At 29.3% G+C, this 18,387-nt stretch overlaps 1 protein-coding gene across 1 annotated transcript; it reads left to right on the forward strand.

Moving 5' to 3' along the window:
• The first annotated feature begins 11,786 nt into the window (after positions 1-11,786).
• LOC105836863 (cytochrome P450 4g15) lies at positions 11,787-17,241 on the forward strand. Its single transcript, XM_012681187.3, has 8 exons — positions 11,787-12,204; positions 12,306-12,519; positions 12,695-12,991; positions 13,078-13,501; positions 14,962-15,030; positions 15,868-16,036; positions 16,438-16,612; positions 16,803-17,241. Exons 1-8 carry the CDS (start codon positions 12,069-12,071, stop codon positions 17,032-17,034), a joined length of 1,716 nt encoding a protein of 571 aa, XP_012536641.1. The 5' UTR covers positions 11,787-12,068; the 3' UTR covers positions 17,035-17,241.
• Positions 17,242-18,387: the final 1,146 nt, after the last annotated feature.

The raw sequence follows: 18,387 nt of genomic DNA on the forward strand, positions 1-18,387 counted from the left end.
ACACGACAAGTGCTAATCGAATATCGACAGATCTATTTATTTTAACGTAATTCTCATATAGTTCGGGACGCGTACAATATGTTTCTATAAAGTTTCGGTGATATAATTAATTAGAACAATTTTTAAACAATTATTATGCTTGAAAAACTTGAATTTCTAAGGCTACACGACAAGTGCTAATCGAATATCGACAGATCTAATTATTTTAACGTAATTCTCATATAGTTCGGGACGCTTACAATATGTTTCTATAAAGTTCAGGTGATATAATTAATTAGAACATTTTTTAAACAATTATTTTGCCCGAAAAACTTGAATTTTTGAGGCTACACGACAAGTGCTAATCGAATATCGACAGATCTATTTATTTGAACGTAATTCTCATATAGTTCGGAACGCGTACAATATGTTTCTATAAAGTTCAGGTGATATAATTAATTAAAACATTTTTTAAACAATTATTTTGCTTGAAAAACTTGAATTTCTAAGGCTACACGACAAGTGCTAATCGAATATCGACAGATCTAATTATTTTTACGTAATTCTCATATAGTTCGGGACGCGTACAATATGTTTGTATAAAATTCAGGTGATATAATTAATTAGAACATTTTTTAAACAATTATTTTGCCTGATAAACTTGAACTTCTAAGACTACACGACAAGTGCTAATCGAATATCGACAGATCTATTTATTTTAACGTAATTCTCATATAGTTCGGGACGCGTACAATATGTTTCTATAAAGTTCAGGTGATATAATTAATTAGAACATTTTTTAAACAATTATTTTGCCCGAAAAACTTGAATTTCTAAGGCTACACGACAAATGCTAATCGAATATCGACAGATCTATTTATTTGAACGTAATTCTCATATAGTTCGGGACGCGTACAATATGTTTTTATAAAGTTCAGGTGATATAATTAATTAAAACATTTTTTAAACAATTATTTTGCTTGAAAAACTTGAATTTCTAAAGCTACACGACAAGTGCTAATCGAATATCGACAGATCTAATTATTTTAACGTAGTTCTCATATAGTTCGGGACGCGTACAATATGTTTCTATAAAGTTCAGGTGATATAATTAATTAGAACATTTTTTAAACAATTATTTTGCCCGAAAAACTTGAATTTCTAAGGCTACACGTCAAGTGCTATTTGAATATCGACAGATCTATTTATTTTAACGTAATTTTCATATAGTTCGGGACGCGTACAATATGTTTCTATAAAGTTCAGATAATATAATTAATTAAAACATTTTTTAAACAATTATTTTGACCGAAAAACTTGTATTTTAGGGCTAGGCCTGAAATTCTAATCGAATATCGACAGATCTATGTATTTTAACGTAATTCTCATATAGTTCTGGACGCCTACAAGAGTTTTTTAAAAAGTTACGGTGTTATAATTAATTAAAACATTTTTTAAACAATTATTTTGCCCGAAAAACTTGACTTTTGAGGGCTAAAGGTGAGATGCTGTTCAAATATCGACAGTTCTATTTATTTTAACGCAATTCTCATATAGTTCCGGACGCGTACAATAAGTTTCTAAAGAGTTCCGGTAATATAATTAATTAAAACATTTTTTAAACAATTATTTTACCCGAAAAACTTGAATTTTGAGAGCTAGACGTGAAATGCTAATCGAATATCAACAGTTCTATTTATTTAAACGCATTTTTCATATAGTTTTGGACGCGTACAATAGTTTTTTAAAAAGATACGGTGTTTTAATTAATTAAAACATTGTTTAAACAGTTATTTTTCCCGGAAAACTTGATTTTTGAGGACTAGACGTGAAATGCTAATCGAATATCGACAGTTTTATTTATTTTAACGCAGTTCTCATATAGTTTCAGACGCGTACAATAATTTTCTAAAGAGTTTTGGTAATATAATTAATTAAAACATTTTTTAAACAATTATTTTGCCCAAGAAACTTGAATTTTGAGGGCTAGACGTGAAATGCAAATCGAATATCAACAGTTCTATTTATTTTAACGCAGTTTTCATATAGTTCTGGACGCGTACAATAGTTTTTGGAAAGTTACGGTGTTATAATTAATAAAAACATTTTTTAAACAATTATTTTGCCCGGAAAACTTGAATTTTTAAAGCTAGACCTGAAATGCTAATCAAATATCGACTGATCTATTTATTTTAACGTAATTCTCACATAGTTCCGGACGCGTACAATAATTTGCTATAGAATTCAGGTGATATAATTAATTAAAACATTTTTTAAACAATTATATTTTCCGGAAAACTTGAATTTTGAGGGTTGACGGGAAATGCTAATCGAATATCGAGAATTCTATTTATTTTAACACAGTTTTCCTATAGTTCCGGACGCGTACAATAATTTTCTAAAGAGTTCGCCAGAAAGTGAAAGTTTTGAAAATTAACAGGTTACATTACATATAATATATTATAATTTTTAATTTATTTAAAGGGGATTAAGTATGGAGATAAAGTATGTAAGAGTGATATTAAGAAACATGAAAATATAATATAATCACTAATTTGTGTTTAGTGAGTGAGAGAGGGGTGGAGGGAGGAGAGTGGGAGAGCGTGAGAGATAAAGAAGAGGATTAAATAAGAAAGTAAAGTGTAAGAGTAATATTGAACAATATGAAAATAATATAATTAATATCATTAATATTATAATTAATAATTTAGAGAGTGGGAGAAAGAGCGTGAGATAGAGAAGGGCATTAAATATGATAAAGTGTGTGAGAGTAATATTACAGAAGAAAAAAAAGTGCAATGTTCAATATAAAAATGCTAAGTGGCGCGCGCGAAGCGCGCGCAATGTTGTGGTCTAGTATGATAAAATATGAGATAAATAATCATATATCATGTATTATTGAAAGTTAACTTAAAGGAAAAAACGAAACATAAACGAACTTTGACTTAATCGAAAATTATATTTCCAAATAATAACAAGTTGGAATAATTGTGTATCTTTATATTTTTGTACGAATTCCTTATTACGAATTATCTTTTTCTTTTGCTTCTTCTTTTGCAACGAACTTCTTCTATTTTCTCCGTCTTTATCTTCTTCATTTTCAAGTCTTTTTTCTGAATCTTTTTCTCATTTTTTCCCATTTTTATTTTCTTCTGTATTTATGTTTTTTTATCTTTATCTGTCCAACACGATTTGCCTTTTCGTCTTTCTTTTCTTTCTTTATGTGTAACTTTTCTTTAATAGGTGATAAAGTTAATATTTTAGAATGTTGCTTCTCTCCTTTATTTTGTGAAGACTGCCTTGACAATTTTCTTGGCAGAAGGCAAAGTTTAGCCAGATAGTTTTGAAAATCTTGAACTGCAGAATCGTTGACAATTTCAGTAACATTATTGTCACTTGCGTGCTCATTTTCATTTTCCTTTTCTTTATTTTTAATACAATGATTTATGACAAGGTTAGAATCGAGTTTCTTTGTTACTGCAGGTGTGATAGTTGGATGACAGTAGCAAGATTTCCCTCAGTTACTAATAAAAAAGAATTCAATAAGACTCTGTATTATGTTCATGATTAACAAAATCTAGATTTGAGAAAACATATGGATTGATAGGATAAGTACCAGTTGCTTTAAATCCATTTACAGCTTTATCGATAGAAGCAATTCTGTTGTAAGTTTTTCTAAAAAGTTCTGTGAATAAAATATAATTGTTATAAATTTCTTATTGTTTTTAAAATCATAATATTTTTTTGTTTAATAAAAATTAAAATTACCTGATAAATCAGAAGAGTATAATTTTGTAAAGTTCCTTGGCTTAATAAATATATATGCTTCTCGATAATATGTTCGCTTAAGAAAACTCACGTCTAATGCTTGCATGCAATGACTGGTGTGTGGAGGCAGTGAAAGTATGTGTATATAATTATTTGTACAAAAATTTAAGATGATATTGAAATGTGGCTGCTGTGTGATTATCTAACACCAACAACACTGTATTCTTTTTTGTTCGTTGAACATAATAAGCGAAATGTTGCAGCCAAATCATAAACATCTCTTCATTAGTCCAACCATTTTGAGTACCTTTTATCATAGATCCTTCAGGTGCATATGGGAAATTCTTTCTTCACAGAAAATGAATCTTACATAAATCTTACTTGCACTCATTGTACAAATAATTGTTGTATTTGTTCCTCTTTCCGATGATATAACAGAAGCAAATCGTTCTTGGCTCTTCGGAGCCAAAACTCTGTCAGTATTTTTCAATAATTACATAATCATATATTTTAATATGATAAATAATCGTATAATATATTTTATTTAAAAATGTAATTAATTTTATTTATTGTTACAACATATTTGTTACTGATGTTATATGTTACCTGAACTGTCGAAAGTCCATATTATATATTTTAACTGCTGAGAAGTGATAGGTATCCATCAATTGTTGCAGATTAGTATAGAACCTTGATGCATAAAAACTTTATTGAAGCAGGTTTTCCTATGGTAACTAATGGATTTCAAGCGGCAAAAGAAAAATATTCCACTCGGCGATAATACGCGAGAGGATAATGCGTCGAAAAGTGATACGGCGAACGAACGTACGGCACGTGCCGTACCTGTGTGCGCGTGTGTCTTCCTTTTCGCCTTTCGGGCGAGAGAATAATTAAAGACACAAAAGGGAGCGTCCAACGAATTACTCCGGTCGGTGCGCGGCGGCGCGATTGGACGGTCGTTCTCATTCCGAGATTCTCCTTGAACGCGAGGTCCACGTCAGATGCGGAAACGTTCAAAGGGTTTCTGCGCGGATGGGAGGGGAGGGGGAGGGCAAAGGGAGAAACGGGAGGAAAAAACTAATTAACTTTTCGGAATAATTAAGATAAGGCCGTTGGAGATCCGTCCGATCGGCCGACCCTACGCTGAGCTGGCGCGCCGCGCTTCCTCTTTGCTTTTCACGGTGGAGGAGTCGAGTCGAATCGGACCTCGAGCGAGGGTCCCTCTGGAAATGGCGATCGGTCGATTAAATCGTTTGCATGGGAAGGAAGAGCAGAGGACGCGAGTCTTAAGAGCGCATAAGAACCGCCGTGAAATTATGCGCCGTGAAGGCAGAGCAGCTGATTTTATTATCAGATTAGGGCCGTGCGCTTTCCCCACGTCGAGGTATTAATTATGGCGTAGTAATGCATTTTCTTCTAGATAAAAATCACAGCAATATATATATATATATAATACAATGATATTGCAATGTACATTGAAAACGTGGAATTAATTTATGCACAAGGTAAATTTGGATATAATGGCCCGTAGTTTGTAAAATTAAAAAAATACTTTAATTTTTATTATTTTGAATAGCGTTTGGTATATTACTTTACTGAAACCTAAAGCATATAACACTATCGATATTAAAGAGAAAATATTTAATAAAAATTTTATGTTATCAAAATATTGAAACATAAACGTTGCCTAATCTTTCACAACTTTTAGGGAAAAGATGGCCATAGTATTATAGGACATTCTTTTTTCTGTAGAGTTACACAAAGATATATTTATAAGATATCTACACACAGAAAAATATATTCTTATGTTAAGAAAAGATCAATATATAATTTCTTTCTTTTAACTTTTAACGTTAATTTTTTGTTATGAAATTTTTTAGATAATAATTGGAAAATGTCGATTCATTATTTATTTGCAACAAATAATATTTGCTTAGTGTAAGATAAATTTCTGTACACACAACAAAGTATATACTCTTATAAATTAAATAAATTATTTATTTTAAATATATTACATATCCGCAAATCTATTAAGTTTATCGCAAGCATCAAAATATGAACAATTCTGTAGGTTTCTGATTCTTCTATTTTTTTCTGTAAAATTACTGTTTTATAGCACTTATATGTAAATTTAATTAAAAAATTGTATTTTTAATTAGATTAAATTTTTCAAAATCTAATAAACATTTGTTTAAAAATCAATTTGATCAACTTACTCACTTAAAGCTATTAGTTATTTAACAATGGCACCATTAAAAAATAGAGTCATTATCTCTACATAAGCCAATATAAGTTAAATTTTTCATTGCTTTTTTTACAGTGCTTTTTTTTACATGCAAAGGCTGATAAATATTCGTATAAGAATTTATTTTAATCTTTATTTTTCGAAAATTGTTTACCAAAAATTGCAGCAAAATAAGATTGTTTTCAAGCATAATGGAGCAATACTACAAAAAATTTAAACATTCTAGTAATTAACTTGAAAATTTTATAATTAATTTGATGGTATAACAAAACTTATTTTTAGATCAGTATCTAGCTAAATTTTTAACTAAATTTTTAGTCTTGTTCTCAATCATTCTTTCTATGTAATAATACGATTTGAAGGATATAATTATTTGAAGGATATAATTATACAAAATTTACTTGTAGCTGATCCCATGACAATTAAAATTGAATGCAACCGAAATATCGCGTTAATCTGCAGGAGCGAAAGCGCAAATCGGACTGTTGAATTAAGAAAGTCTGGCAAGAATTTCAATAAAATTCCCGCGACGGCCAGAATTTGCCGACAAGCAATTAGGGACATTACTATTGACCGACTCCCGATAAAGTTAAATTAAAGTGAAATCAAAGACACCCGACTCCTGAGAAACTTTGGGATTTTTCTCTTATCGCTGAAGTTAATTCCAACGCGCTTCGGCAGCTGCGCGACAAGTTTCCATCATATCCGAAATCGATTCTCCCATAACCAGGAAAATTTGAGAGAGAGAGAGAGAGAGAGAAAGAGAAAGAGAGAGAACTCTACTTGACAATAATACACATTTGCGTGATTAACGAACTATCAACAAGGATTTACAAGATCACCTCTCACCATATCTTCTGTCTAATTATCAGCGTCGGCAGACGAAGCCCGCCTTTCTCTCTCTCTCTCTCTTTCTCTCTCTCTCCTTTTCTATCTCTTTCTCTCTATCCCTCACGCATCCACTTCAATTCCTGCCGCGTACAGCCCGCAATAAAGCCCCGTGTCTAAAAGCGAGGCAGATGCACTTTACACGAGAGAGCGGTTCTCGCGTGACACGAATAAAAGTCTTATTGCATGCCGAGGGTGGGAGGGGAGGGAGAGAGCAAGCGACAGGAGGAGCAAGAAAGTAGTCGAGCACGATGACTGGGCCCGCCGCCGACGACGACGACGTGGCGCATACATAGCGCACCGCTGATAATTAGCGAGCGAGCCCCGCGACATAGGACTGATAATTCTCAACAATGGTTCATTACTGTCGTTTAAATGCGCACGACAAGCGCATTCGAGTGGCTATCCCGGTTATGGAGGGGTCCAGGGGGTAGCAGTCTATCTGGCTATTTCCATACATCCTTCATTGTCCTCTTTGTGCACGACTGACTATAGATTCGCGAAACTGACATTTTTATGGTAGAACAATGGGGTCGCGAGGACGGACGAAGAGGAGGACAGGAGTATAGAAAGAGGAGAAGCGAGCGGAGACCCAGGGAGAGCCAATTCGACGTGAACCGGAGCATCGTTATCCAAGTAAATAGGCTGCCGCTGTTCGTCGACGGCCCCCGACAGCCTGCCGAACACAATTCACGATTTGCATTGTTGTACTTTATTCCCCGAGTGGTCGAGAAGAGCGCCGCTGCTGCGACGCAACGGGCTACGAGTATTTAACAGTCGCCTACGACGAGAAGCTACGATTGCCACCGCGGTACTGATGACGAAATAGTAAACTTAGGTGTCCTCCAAGGGATTGAGATTGATATATTTGGAGTGCAAGCGAATTGGTACATTTGAAACTTAAAACGAGAGTCAAACAGTATCGGAATTGCATCAATACCAAATCTGCATGATGTTTATAATTTTACGATAATTTTCTACGTTTGACAAATTTTTTTTTATTTAAAGATGTATTAAATAAATATATTATATATAAATTAACGAGGCTTTCCCTAATTTTCGCAAAATGTTTATTGATATATATGTTTGAAACAACTAATTTATCTCGAAACCACTTAAATTGATAGTTACCAGAAGTAAATAAATATACATCTTTTCTTGCAATAAAAACTCACAAATAAATTTCAGAAAAATTTTATTTATTACACACTTAAACAATTATTTAAATTACAAAAATTTTTTGATTAATTAATAAAAGGTAAATATAATAATTAATATTAATGTAGATTTACATATTAATTATTAAGCAATTTCTGTTATATACATTAAAATTTGTTGTCAGCAAAAATTGAATTTTTCAAATTTGTAAGTCCAGCAATAATAGTGCAAATACCATCTATGTGGGGAATTAATGTCCATGAAATTTTGTTTTTGACTATCTTAAACATTTTAAATATTTGAATAACTCGTTCAACGTGTACATAAGCTGCTACAATTTTATTAGTATATGCTACTTTATTTGCATTTAATTGAATTTTTGATTCAAGTTTGGATGGAATTATTAATTGCACATTATTTTCTAGACATTCCATTTCAATGTCGAAACTCTTATCTACCATGATTGCATCTCTTGTCACATCCATTTTATCAATTATTTTGCTTTGATTAAAAATTGTTTTATCAGATGCTCGACCACCATAAGCTTCACTTAGAAAAGTTATTAGCCCAGATGGTACTCTTATTAGTAATTTCACAGTTTCACATCCATTGCAGTGAGAATATAATTTTAAGCGACATTTTAAGCAAATAGGTCTCTCTACTAATATTTCTGTACAATCTAATACAATATGAGTTTGTTTGAAATTTTTGAAACACTTTGGCATACTTTTTATAATTTCTTCTTTTGAAGGCCAGTATATGACTTCTTTTTTTAAGGACAGACAATAATTGAATGAGAACCATGTAATAAAAATTTTTTGCGCAGCTTTTTCTATTTAAACCAAACAGTACTGTTAAACAAGAAAAAGGCAAATTTAATCGAAGTTTACATAAGCATAGTACTATTCTATCCTGCACTGAATTAGAAAACTTCCTTATGTACTGACTTTCTTCACATAATTGAACTGCTGCTGTTAAGCTGCTTAACAGACTATGATTTATTCCAGTAAATGCTATTAACTGCTCATCACTTTTATTAGGGACATTAAGTTAATTGAAGCACTTTTTAATAAATCAATACGAAGTTTAAGTTCGGTTTCAGATAAAATTTTTTGTTGCGCAGCACTTGCATTGGCATTTTGTATATTAATTTCTTCTAATACTGATGATTTATCTGCGTTGAGAATTTCATTTTCTAAGAATAACACAGACGTTTTATTTTCTTTATCAACACTATGCATATGCCTCAATGTTTAATTCTCTATTTTCAATAACGTTATAACTGTCTTCAGCGGTATCAATATCATTCTGCATATTACAACTATCACACTTATTAACAAAATCTTTTTAAGATCTTTTTAACTAAATTAGAATTCTCTGCTACGCTATCCTGCTTATTTTTACTAATACTAATCAACTCATTTTGCTTTGTATTTTCCAAACTTTGCAGTGATTGTCCTTTTAAAAGAGTCCCTACAGTTTTTTTTTGCATTCTATTTGTAGAGATTTTAAAAGAGATCTGTAAAAATTTTGTTAATAATTATAATATGCATACACATAAATAATTTAATATATTACACGTCAAATGCTACAAATTATTATTTACGTGTTAATAATTTCACTACTTTTTTAAAAAATATATTTGGAGTAAACATTTCTTTTTTTATAATTAAATTTTTCAATGGAATAGCTCTTTTTTAATTTAAAAATTTTGCTGGCTAATCCTAGAACAAATATTGTTCTTTATAGTATACATAATACATAATTTTTAATGTATTAAAATTTAATTGTACATATTTAATATGTATTTACCAATTGGATAGTAATCTTCTTTAGTAAAATGCAGACTACATATAAACATGTGTTTTTGTCACATTTTGGGTTATGTTGCATCTGCTTATCCACTTTTTTTTTAATTCTTCATTTTTTGGAAACTTGTGTAAAATTACGTCCCCTTTTAATTGCTTTTTACAATTACTAATACTGCAGTAATCTCGCTTTTCTCTCTTTTTGAATGCCATTCTTCAAAATTGTTTATTATTTTTGAACTGTGTTTATATAAGGTTAGAGGGCTCTACTCGGGGCCGCTAGGAGCTACTTGCTACACATGCCAAATAATATCCATTTTAAATTTAAACATTAAATAGTCAATTAAATAATCAATGACCCATAGTGACATTCCGTAATTTATGATCTCGATCCCTCCTAAGCTACTGTAGAAATTTACTTTGTGTCAGTATTGTATTAATAAGACATTCTATTAATATTATTTACATTAATAATGAACTTAGACGAAACAATGCGTTGAAAAAATTTTCCGCATTGCGTCACTGACATATATTATATAATACGAATACATAAACCTTGATTAATACATTATGTTTGAATACATTAACCATTGCAATTAACCGCTCTATAGTTACAATTAAATATAAATAATATTTTATAAAAATAATTTCTATATTTATAACTTAATTTTAATTGTCCAAAGTATTTTTTACACTTATAATTAGATGTATCGCCATTAATAAAAAATATTTGATTTTACCTGTCTCACTATAATTTCGTTATTGTTATTACTAATAATAAATCACCAATACTAGTATATTAGATGTTTTTAGATAATATTTCTCAAACAAAAGCCAAAAATAGAACTTTAAAAATTTAAATAATACAAACTAAAGTGTCTTCTTTCAGATAGTGTAACAGTTTTTCTTTCTCTCTAATTATGTTTTATATTTTAATAATTAATGTTTTTATAACATAATAAACAATAAACGCATCAGAAATTGGGCAAAACTGGTGGTAGGCAATAATAAATAGAATTCAGAATTCAGAATTTTATAATCTTACAGTGGAAGAGTTAGTTAACTATAAGATTTTATGAAGCAAATAATAAAATACATTTAGATATGTGACACAACATATTTAACTGTTTTCCATAAAAAATGTTCAAGAAAAAAATGAAAAAGAAAGAAAATTGAAAAATTGATGTTGATTATAAGTTAACAAAATTAAAACTATAAATAATATTTAATAATTAATTGAATAATGAACAAGTTAACTTAAAAATACATTAATAGATACAATTACCCTACATGTGTATATGTGTATAACAATTCAAATTGAGATAGGCTAATAATGGTCATAGAGGAACCTAGTACTTCTTATGTAATAATATATTCTTGGTTTAGTTGTAGGATTTGGAGAGTTAACATATTTTTCACTAAATATTGCCGACTTATATGAAATCTTAGTATTTTTTTTCTGAAAATGTTTATATCTCGTGAGTTTTAACAGTTTATTGCAATTACTTTTAATATTCTATAATATATTTTTATATCATTATGATATGTACAATGCATATACAATAACATTTTTGCCTTTTTATATTTAAATATAATTTAATTGATAAAATATTTTAACATTATTCTAATTATTTTAATCTCTTAAAAACAAGACCACAATAGCACCTATTATCACTTGGCCGATTTTTTTTGCTGCTACTCTGGTATAATAAGTTAAAGTGACATAAACATATATGTATCTTAAGCAATCGGCAATTCTGCATTGGTCATGTTATTTTCATTGTCATGTCTGATGAATATGTATCATAATTTTAAGTAGCATTTTAAATCAGTGACGTACATTTGTCATCCGGTCCATTATTTGATAAACAAGCTTGACATGGCGAGTTCATCGTATAATTAAAATGTAAAATTGAAATGTAAAAATATAAATTCGCACTATTCACATTAAATATCAGTGTTGCAAGCAAGTTAGAAACGCATTTTTCATTAAAACGTAAAAATGTCATAATTTTTAACAATTCTTTGATCGTCAATAGCAAGTGAAATATTTCCATTGAAGTCATAATAATACTGTTATAATAATATTACTTTCTTGAAATTTCTATCTATCTTTTTATCTTCTATCTCTTAACGTCGATACTACAATCAGTAAGTTATAAGAAAAGACGAGGATAAAATTACATAGTTGCGACTTTATCACGGTATTTTTTTAAACCATAATGGAAACGGAACTAATAACGACATCCTACTTATCGATTGTAACTTGGTTTCTGTTGGCTACGCTTACAGTGTTAATTGCCCTGCACTTCTACATCGAAACCCATCAAAAAATTCGTCTTATAAGAAAAATTCCAGGTATGTACATACAATAATAATATTAAGAAAGAGTTTAACTTTAATTCAAGTATGTTTTGTCGTATTATTCGTTTATTTTACAATAATTTTCTTACTTTTAGGTCCACCATCATTGCCTCTTATAAATCATGCATATTTAGGTCTCAAAATATCTCCGGAAAATATCTTTAAAATAGCTCTCAAATATCAGTCAGAAATTGGTAATGTAGGAGCAATATGTTTTGGTACAAAAGCAATAGTCTATCTGGTAGATCCAGAAGATATTGAAGTAATTTTAAGTAGTTCTGAACATATCAATAAATCCGAAGAATATAGGTAAGAAATCAAGTTAACAAATAATTAAAATTTATGCTTTGTTAAAATTGTTGCTTTTGTTTTATTATATGTTACAAATAAAGATAAAAGTATTATTCTGGATGGTCTATCATTATTTATTAGAAAATTTATTACAAGATATTGCTTAAAATGATTCCCTTTTTCTTTATCATAGCATGTTCAAACCTTGGCTTGGAGACGGTTTGTTGATCACAACAGGCGACAAATGGCGCAGACATAGAAAGATGATTGTGCCTACATTTCACTTGAGTATCTTGAAGACGTTTGTACCTTTATTTTATGAAAATAGCATAGAACTTGTAAACCGACTTCGCGATAAAATTGGAAAAGAATTCGATTGTCACGATTATCTATCTGCTGTAACAGTTGACATTTTAATAGAAACAGCGATGGGAATTAGAAAGGAAAAAAGAATGAAAACCGGATATGAATACGCCGTGGCCGTGATGAAGTATATATTGTTCTTTTTTTAAACTGTAGTATTTTATTACTGATATTTAGCATGTAAACATACTCACAATAAGTTAAATATTGTAGAATGAGCGATGTCTTACACAGAAGGCATTACGATGTTTCATTACGTTATGACACATTTTTCAAATTTTCGAAGTGGGCCAAAATCCAAAAGAAACTGCTGAAAACTATTCATACCTTGACAGAACATGTAATCAAAGAAAAATCAGTAGACTTCGAAGAAAAACTTGCAAACAGGCAACAACTAAAAGAAGTGCAAAATAGTAAACCAAGTGAAAATTTACAATCAAATGCGACTAAAAATACGGAAAGCAATGCCGATAATTATAATAACTATTATGCAAAAGATGATCTCGATGACATTAATGAGAACGATGTAGGTGAGAAAAAGCGACTCGCTTTTCTAGACATGATGTTCGAATTTAAAAAGAATGGACAAATGACGGACGAGGAAATCTGGGAGGAAGTAAACACTATCATGTTTGAGGTATGACGATACTGGCAATGACTTTTCGAGAATATATTTTATCTTATCACAAATATTTTTATATAAATTTTTATAATTAAATTTTTTTACTATTATATAATATATCTCGTGTATTGCAAACTACTTTGCTATGAGTCACTTTGTTATTTTATGCGTCAAAAAAAATTGATTATACGGTTCAACAAAAAATGAGTTTTATTGTAACACCAAAATAAGAGTCATTTCCAGTAGGTTTTTAGATGTTAAATACGAAATTGATTCCAACAAAATTTTAAAAAATTTGTAATTACAGTTTTATAAGTTGTCTATTTTTATGTATTTTGAATATTATAATTGTGCTATGACTCGCTCACCTTTGTCTCGTGCATTTACTCCCCAAACTCGTAGAAAATAGCTGACTTAACACTTGTAACACAATAAACTAATTTGTATCGACTATAATTAGTAGGATACTCATTCTAATATCATGCAACAGTAGCGATGCCACGCCAAGTACGAAAGGAATCGTGCCGTGTGACACGAACTTCACTGCGCTAATGTCGTGGTGCTGTTAAACTTATCTAGAACTTGTTGTTAACTGTCAAATTCACCTTTGGTTATAATATTTCAGAAACTAAAATCATAATAATCTAATAATAATTTTATTGTATAATATTGATGCAAGCTTTTAATTACGATTAAAATTGGTACACTCAATCCTGAGGTCTCGAGGTTTCTTTCGCGAAGAAGCTCACTTGCCTTATTTACCAAAGATCAGAAGATACACACACACGCAAGGCCGGTTTGTCATTCAAGGGGCTTTTATAATATTTACATATAATATTACACATAATACATAATCTACATATAATCTACATATAATCTACATATAATCTACACATATATAATACTACATAACATACATAATATTAACATATAATACATACTAAAATAAAATTACATAATGAAAAAAATGATTATTAATTATTTCGTTAGTATTGCCACTTTTGTGTAAAAAAAAACATGTTAAAAGTAAGATTGACGCAATAGTACACATATCGTTTATTTTTTGATTAATTTGTCCAATTTTTATAAAAATTGATACTTTAAGGTTTTTCAATTTGTTGAATTTGAAGGCTTATAATTTATGTTGGATAGAACAATTTTGCAAAAGTGTTCCAGAAAGCTTTTAACTTCAACTATACAAATGTATTATGTTCGATAAAAAAAAATGCGATAAACTCTGCCCAAAACTCGGTCTCTGCACTTCACAATTTTTTTGTAATATTCTTCATATTCTTTTTATATTTTTTTTTCTAGTCGCTATATTAAGTTAACCATTTTGAATTCTGCCAGATTACATCTCAAAGAGCATGTTTAGATCTATATTTTGCGCCCTTTAACAAAAGTTTAAAACTATTCCGGATTTAGCATGATCAATTTCACGTGGAATGGTCCATATATTAACTTAATTATTACAGGGTCATGATACTACAGCAGCTGGCTCGAGTTTTGTACTTTGTATCTTAGGAAATTATCCGGATATTCAGGTACATTTGTTTACTTTAATAACAATAACACTCTTATACTTTGCATTTGTTATCCAAAATTGATACATATACTGTTTTATTAAAACGCTCATTTAAAATAACTAAAAAAAAGATCAAAGTCTTTTCGATTTATCTCTTCAGTATTCATAATATTGTAAAATACTTTTTTATTCCCAAAATATATTTCTTTCAAATTTGAGGTATTTATTTAAAGTTTTCTCTCATCCTATATAATAGTATTTCTTTATAATCCTCGAGAAATTAAACCTTGAAATAGCTAAAAAAAATACAGTTACATATAAATTACATATAAATGAAATTGCTACGCTATCATTTAATAGCATTAACTTGTTATACTATCATTTAATGGGTGCGTTCGGGGAGATGTTATTAGCACTATTTCGCTAAAGGTTGTTCATGAAGCTAGATTGTAGTGGTAACAAACTCGATCATGACTCGTCACCGGTAGTGTATTATGTCATAACTGCGTGCTTTAGTACAATAGATCCTTAATTCTCAAAATTTTTGTAATATTGTCATACGAGTCCCTATTTTATCTTACGTTTTTCATCTCTTTATCTATACAGTGATATGACTTGAATCCTACAATTTCATGAATAAAATTTCTTACCATTGATCGCCTTACATATATAAATTATTTTTATTGCTAATTATGTTTATATCTTTAAATTAAATTAAAATTAAAATAGTAATTCAATAATGTTAAATATCACGATCTTCGATCTCTATCATTTCTACGAAAGATATATTGTTCAGTTTTGATCGTCATGACAATTATATCTTTTGTCTTTTTTTTAATTAATTTTCACTGTGCAGGCTCGCGTACACGAAGAATTAGATACAATTTTTGGTAATAGTGACAGACAATGCACCTATCAAGATACTTTAGAAATGAAATATCTTGAAAGAGTTATTCTAGAAACTTTGAGACTTTTTCCACCAGTACCTATGATTGCAAGGCAACTTGACAAAGACGTGAAAATAGGTAAGCTATCTGATTAAATGCATTATTGTAACAATAATATAATACAATTAAGTTATAAGGACGGTTGCCGGAATTTGATTAGATATCTTGTCAGAAATCTCTTTGTTCAGTCGAAGCTTGCTGGAAACTGTCGAAGGTCAATTATTACTGTATAAATTATCAATTTTCTAAAAAAAAGGTTATTAGGTTTTTTTTCTGGTATTTAATTGTTTACTTTTTATAAATTCGAAAAAGAAGTTATTATTTTAGAGGTTAGCTACAGATTTTTTTCTGTTCGGCGAAGAGCCGAAAAATAATTAAAAAACCAAAAATCAGAGATCAACCATGGTTATAAGTTGCAAATATTTTTTAAACTTATTTATAAATTAAAGGACAAGAAACATAATTTATCTGTTTTGTAGTTACAGGCGATTATGTTATTCCAAAGTCTACCACAATAATAATCGGACAATTTGTAACGCATCGTTTAGAAAAATATTATACAAATCCACTAGTTTTTAATCCAGACAACTTTTTGCCGGAGAAAATGCAGCAAAGACATCATTACGCTTACATACCATTTAGTGCTGGGCCAAGGTTTATAATAATTAATAACATTTTTTAGTAATAATTCTTTATTATCACGCTTGGGCTTTTCCTAATTTATGAAACTTATAATTAAAAAATTTTGTTTTTATTTAGTAAACACTTATTCTTAAATCTTCAAAAATATTTTGTTGCGAATAGAATATACTTACATTTGTTGGTAATAGTATATTTTTTACAGATCTTGCGTGGGACGAAAATACGCTGTGTTGAAATTGAAAGTTTTATTGTCGACAATATTGAGAAATTATCATATTATTTCTGATACGCCAGACAATGATTTTCTTCTGCGAGCCGATATTATTTTGAAAAGACATGATGGATTTAAAATCAAAATTAAACCACGCAAGTCAGCATCTTTCAAAGAGGAACAGCCGATAATTGACAATCCTATATCCACACAAAAAGTCTGATCTAAAATATTCTAATAAAATCTAGATCTATAAACCTTAATATAAATTATCTTAATGCAAAATGCGCTATTTATCAATTACTTACGTAAATATATTTATGTAATGTTTTACTATTTATTGTTGCTAATAATATTGTTTAAGATGTGAAGGGAAATTAAAGTAAGTACTATGTATATTTATTTAATATAAAATTATATTCAATTGCGTACAAAATATTATGAAATATACTATATATTTTAATTAATTTACTGATAGGACATATTGCTTATTTACTTGCTTAAGATTATTTTTTTCTTTATTATTGTTAAAGAATAGTAAGTTTCAAAGTCTGATTTGAATGGACTCTTTATTATAACTGTATACTCGAATAATTTTGTTATTTATATAAACTCGGCCGCAAGATATGTAGAAAACGATAAGTAAAAGTGGGATAAACGTACAAGTGAACCCGTGCGCGCACGCAGCAGCGACCGACAACAAAAATGAAACATAAGACAGAAAATTAAAAAAAATAACTAGTCTTCCATCTAGCGAAACCAATATGTATATCAATATTGTAACTTGAATTTAGGCAACAAACACACATAAATTCTCGTTACTCAAACAATTATTTATAAAGGGTTAATAATTAAAAATTAAGAATAATGTACTTTATATGATTTCAAGCAAATAAAATACTATGACAAAGATCACTTTTTGTTCCTATTTATTACCAGGTACTAATATACTTATCTCAATGCTCAAATTTTTTTAGAAAAATAAATGAAAACTGTATTTTTTTTACAGAAGAATTCAAATCTGATTTATTTAAAATTATTTAACTTATAATCGACCATTCGTAAACTCTGACTACTACTGTTTATACAAATGGATTATTTGCTTTTAAAAAATGCTGTTCTAAGGATATTTTTAACTGTTTTTTCGATTTCCGAAATGAGTTTTTACATAACCGTTGATGTCAGTTTAAATTTTGTCACAAAGGGAACACATAAAATTTATTTTTTCAAAAACGTATTAAAAAAAATAATTTATTTTATGCATAATAAAATATATATTTAAATTCACATATTTTTATATAGACAACTAAATAAGAAATCTTTTAAAATACCATCGCATTATCTCGAATGTTACTAATTGAATCATTTTTATTATTATTTCATATATTTGAATTTTTTAATGAATAATTGTATAATTAAATATTTTATTACAGTTATAAAAATTATAAACTAACGTAATTATAATAGTATACACATAATTAAATTTACACTTTGAGTAATACATTATAATACATTGCGGTAGGTATACATTTATAATAATAGATAACATAAAAATAATTTTTGAATCGTACTTTTA

Source organism: Monomorium pharaonis, chromosome 3, assembly GCF_013373865.1.
Source record: "Monomorium pharaonis isolate MP-MQ-018 chromosome 3, ASM1337386v2, whole genome shotgun sequence".
In the NCBI taxonomy this organism is placed as follows: Eukaryota; Metazoa; Arthropoda; class Insecta; order Hymenoptera; family Formicidae; genus Monomorium; species Monomorium pharaonis.